The following is a 5064-nucleotide window of genomic DNA, read 5'->3' on the forward strand; positions in this document are numbered from 1 at the left end:
GGCGGTAGAAAGGGTTTAAAGACGGAAGGGCTAGATTCCAAGGGCTTGATTTGACCAGAAACCCAGAGAGACCCACTGAACGTGATTGCGCTGTGCGGCCAGACACCCCTACCAGTGTGGTCTGGGAATGTCAGGGAAGAGAGAGGAAGAGAGATGCAACCGGGACACCTGGGTTTGGGGCCGGGGAAGCAGTCCAGGGGAGGGAGGTTCGAGGAAACTTAGGGCTTAGGACACGAAGAGAACCGATGCATGTCCTGGAGGTGCATGGAGGGGAGGAGGGACAAGGGGTCCTCCAGGGGGGAAGGAAGGCCGGGGAAGAGGCTCAAGGATAGTGCTCCAGCGCAGACCCGAAGCCTGGAGGCCTCAGGTAGGGATCCCCGGGGGCGATCGGGCCCAGGATTCTCTCGGGGAGCAAACCCAGGCGCTCAGGGCAGGGCGCGTAGATCGGCGGGGCGCAGCAGGGCGGCTCGGGGCCCCCCAGCCCGGCCAGCTCGGGTGGTGGCAGGTGCCGCAGGCTGTCGACCGCGAAGAGGCGAGCTGGCGGGGCCGCGGGGCCGGGCTCGACGGGCGGCGGCGGGAGCAGCGCGGGGCCGGGCGCGGGTGCAGGTTGCGGGGCGCGCTTGTAGCGCTTGCGGCGCCGTAGGAAGCTGCCGTGGTCGAACATGTCCGCGGCCGCCGGGTCGAGCGTCCAGAAGTGGCCCTTGCCCGGGTGGCCCGGCTCGCGGGGCACCTTGACGAAGCAGTCGTTGAGCGTGAGGTTGTGGCGGATGCTGTTCTGCCACCGGCGCGGGCCGTCGCGGTAGAAGGCGAAGCGCTCGCTGATGAAGCGGTAGATGGCGGCCAGCGGGAGGCGGCGGCCCGGCGCGTGGGCCAGGGCCATGGCGATGAGCGCGATGTACGAGTAGGGCGGCTTCCCGCGTGGCAGGGGCCGCTGCCGCCGCCGGCGCCCCGAGCCCCCCGCCGCAGCCTCCCGATCCGCGAGCCCCGGGCCCCCCGCCTGCGCGCCCGGCTCGGCCCCGGAGAGCGGTGACAGCAGTGGCCCCGATGGCGCGACACCGGGCAGGGCTGGGAAGGCGGAAGACGGCTCCATGGCGCGGTTCCACGGCCCCCTGCCCGCCGACCTGCTTTATATGGACACGGCCAGGGGAAGGGGCTCGGACATCCCCCCATAGCCAGCGCCTCCCCCTCGGGTGCTTTTCCAGTCCACTTACTACATTCAGTCCCCCCAGAACCTCCCCCATCCCCATTTCGCCCCTCCCTGGGTCTCATCCCTTTGGGTCAGTCTTTCCCAGACCCCGCCTGCCCGCCTCGTCCCTTTCCACTTCTCCCTGACACCCTTCCTGGAGGCTTCTCCCCCATCAGATCTGCCCCTTTCACTTCTTGCTCCACCCTCAATCTAGGCCATTGTCTAATGGGTCAATTTGCTCAGAGAACCCTGATCCTCTCCCCACCCCCAATATGATGTACTCCCCATGCCCAGTTTCTCTGCTGCCCAGTTTCCTGCAAGTTCCTGCTAAGAGGTGTCAGGCCTTCCCAGATAGACAGACAGGACAGGAGGCAGTGGAGAAGAGTCGGATTCCACCAAGACTTGAGGCTCTGAAGCCTGTTGGAAGGGAGTCTGGGGCTGGTACTTGAAAGTCAAGGTCTCGAAGGACCGGAGAAATGCAAGGAGGGTAGGGTGTTAGCCTTGCAGGCAGAAGGACAGTGGTTCGAATCACGACATCTCCATATGGTCCCCTGAGCCTGCCAGGAGCAATTTCTGAGCGTAATAGCCAGGAGTATACCCCTAAGCACTGCTGGGTGTTGACAAGGAAGGAAGGGAAGGAAGGGAAGGAAGGAAGGAGGAGAAGGAAGGAAGGAATGGGAAGGAAAGGACAGGAAGTAAGGAAGGGAAGGAAGGAAGGAAGGAAGTAAGGAAGGAGAGGAAAGGGAAAGAGGGAGGGAGGGAGGGAGGGAGGGGAGGGAGGGGAGGGAGGGAAGGGGAAGGTAAGGGGAGGGAGGGAGGGAGGGAGGGAGGTGAGGGAAGGGAGGGAGGGACGGAGGGAGGAAGTCAAGACCTCCCAAGTTTGGGCCTAGGTTTCTCACTTGCCTCACCCTGGGATGACCAAACTTGGAGGCCACAGCGGCATCCGGCATCCAGATTCCAGAGCTCAAGGCTCACTCTCCCAGCTCCAGTCCCAGGTTGAGGCTGGAAGTTGCAGCAAATATCTTTGGTTGTGCACATCACTTCACTGAATTGTACCCCTTATAAGGTCAGCACTGTATACTTGCATTACTCTCTCTTTTTCTTTTTTCTCCCAAGCAGTTCTCAGGAGACTCAATGGCCCCAGCAGTAATTCTCAGTCAGCCAGGTCTGCAGTTCAGTGCAAAATTCTGAGGATGTGATGTTGTTTGGCTCTTTAATGCTGCTGACTATCCAGGATACCACAGGTCCGAGGGCCATCTATACCTAGTAGTACTCAGGGACTGTGTGCTGCTGGGAATGGAATCAATGTCTGGGTGCATACTGGGATGTGCCTTAATCACCATACTGCTAGCCCCTTTATCATCCTCTTTAACAGAGGAGGAAAGTTGGGCCCAAAGGGTTAACTGGTGATTAATCCAACTTCACAAGCAGCAGAGCTGGAATTCATGCTGGGGTTCAAAACCCAGCACCAATGTTATGCTGAGAGGTCAAACTTTAGAAACCATTTACCCTCGAGCTCTTCCAACTCCTACCATCCCAGCTGTTAAGAAAAATATGATGCTCAAATATCTTCAAGACCCCTAGGCTTAAAGGCCAAACATCCACTGGACATCATGCTCAACCAAGCTCAACCTCCACCACCCCCTGCACCTTTCATGGTCCAGATTTCAGCCAAGAGACCCCCAACCCCATCAGAAACGTTTATCTTAGGGATCTACTTTCTCTCTTCACTCCCACATCTGGCCATTTTCTTTTTCTTTTTATAGATTTTTGTTTATTTATTTATTTTGGTTTTTGGGTCACACCCCACAGCGCTCAGGGGCTACTCCTGGCTCTAGCGCTCAGAAGATCTTCCTGGCAGCTCGGGGGCCAATTGGGATGCCGGGACTTGAACCACCGTCCTTTCTGTATGCAAGGCAAATGCCTTACCATCCATCTATCTCTCTGGCCCCATCTTTTTATAGGATTTTTAAAAAAAGTTATTTAATCACCATGGATTGTAAAGGTTATTCATAATATGATTGTAGTTGGTTTTTTTACAGTTAAAAAAATTTATTCATGAGGGCCGGAGAATTAGCATGGAGGTAAGGCAGTTTGCCTTGCATGTAGAAGGTTGTGGTTCGAATCCCTGCATCCTATATGGTCCCCTGAGCCTGCAGGAGCAATTTCTGAGCATAGGATCCAGGAGTAACCCCTGAGCGCTTGCAGGGTGTGACCCAAAAACCAAAAAAAAAAAAAATTTATTCATGGGGCTGAAGTGACAGTACAGCAGGTAGGATCTTTGGCCTTGCACATGGAAGACCCGGGTTCTATCCTCGCAACCTATATGGTCCCCCCTAGCCTGTCAGGAGTAATTTGTGTGAGCTCTGAGCCAGGAGTAATACCCTGTTGGTATGGTCCAGAAACAAAACAGAGGAAAAATAAATAAATAAATAAATAATAACCAAAGTTGTTCAAGACTGTGTTTTAGTTATATAATATTCAATACCCATCCCTTCACCAGTGTTTATTTCCACCACCAAAGTCCCAGTTTCCCTCTTGCCTTTCCCCCCTTGCCCTCTCTGTGGCAGAAATTCCCCCTCCCTTCTATTTCTCTCTCACTTTTTCTTTCTTGGATAACCTGTATATGAGTCATTTTTCAATCCTGCTGGCCTCTCCAGATTCCTCATCATGTGGTCTCCTGCATCAGCCTGGCCTGCATCTACCGCACAGGAGCTCACTGAACAGCCTTCGCACCCGTAACCCCTCCATTAAGGCCTGGCAATTGTAGCTGACAAGCAGGGAATCCAGCTCCAAGAGCTGAGGGACAAGGACCTCAGAATCAGTGTCCTCACTTGATGTGAGGTGAGCCCTCTCTGTGCTAGGAAGGTCACGGGAGATCCTGAATTCTTAACCATGTTGCAACTTGGTAATAGAGGTTTTTTTTTTTCCTATAGCACAACTAGAATTTCTAGTAGCAAACCAGAAAGGGAGAGAGACAAAACCAAAGAACTGATTCTAGAATTTAAATTATTTCCAATGAAGCAGGCAGTCCTTTAGCTTGACTCAGGTGAGAACCCAACTCAGTGGTTTTTTTGTTGTTGTTTTTTTTTTTTTAGTACCTTCCCATATGGCTGAAGTCTCTGCAGCCTCCAGCCACACACTTGTCTTACATTGCCTGTGGAAGTTTGCAGTTTTCTCATCCTTTTTCCCACCCAAGTAATAATAGTCAGTGTGACTCCAGAGAACAAAGATCAGGGGTATTCTGGGTCGGTGTGACCCTAGACTCTTCTTTCCTTTCTCTTTTTCGCTGTAGTGCCTGAGACATGGTAGTGTACAATAAATGATACTGAATATGCAGTTGGCTGTACTGATTCTAAATGGTGGAAATAGGGAACTGGCCAAAGAAGTGAGACCCATTTCTCCCCCCCCCCCAACTTGACTTTTCCAGTTCTCCATGCCTGCCGGCCCCTCCCTTGGGCCAGCTTCCTGGAGCTGAGCCTGCTAGTGTCAGGGGGTGGCCCGAGGGCTAATCCATGTTTTCAGCATCTCTGGGCCCTCTTTTCACAGTCCCTGGGCCGAACTCGATGTGGCTGAGCATCCGGGCATAAGATGGCCCTTGAAGGCAGCACTTTCTCATGGGCCTGGATTCTAGGCAACCCAGTGTGTCTGCTTCGAGCCCCTGGGGCAGGAGGAACATAGTGGCTATGCTGGGCAGTCCTTTGTCTGACCATGCTGGGTGGATATTCAGGCTGGCAGGAGGGATTAATAGTCAGGGGTTGGCCCTGAGGCCAGCCTTTCCATTGCCCTTTGGAGGCCAAAGGCCCAGGTCAGGGCACATAGCACTGATGGCTCCCTAGATAGAGTGGAAATTTCCACCCCATCCAGATCTGTTAGCA

The 5064-nt window shown here is 54.3% G+C and overlaps 1 protein-coding gene across 1 annotated transcript; it reads right to left on the reverse strand.

Annotated features, from left to right (window-relative positions):
• Nucleotides 1–322: 322 nt before the first annotated feature.
• On the reverse strand, nt 323–1090 carry FOXE3 (forkhead box E3). The gene has a single exon (XM_049775487.1). The coding sequence runs from the start codon at nt 1088–1090 to the stop codon at nt 323–325; it is 768 nt and encodes a 255-aa protein (XP_049631444.1).
• Between the last annotated feature and the right edge of the window lie 3974 nt (nt 1091–5064).

The sequence above is a fragment of the Suncus etruscus genome, chromosome 6 (assembly GCF_024139225.1).
Source record: "Suncus etruscus isolate mSunEtr1 chromosome 6, mSunEtr1.pri.cur, whole genome shotgun sequence".
In the NCBI taxonomy this organism is placed as follows: domain Eukaryota; kingdom Metazoa; phylum Chordata; class Mammalia; order Eulipotyphla; family Soricidae; genus Suncus; species Suncus etruscus.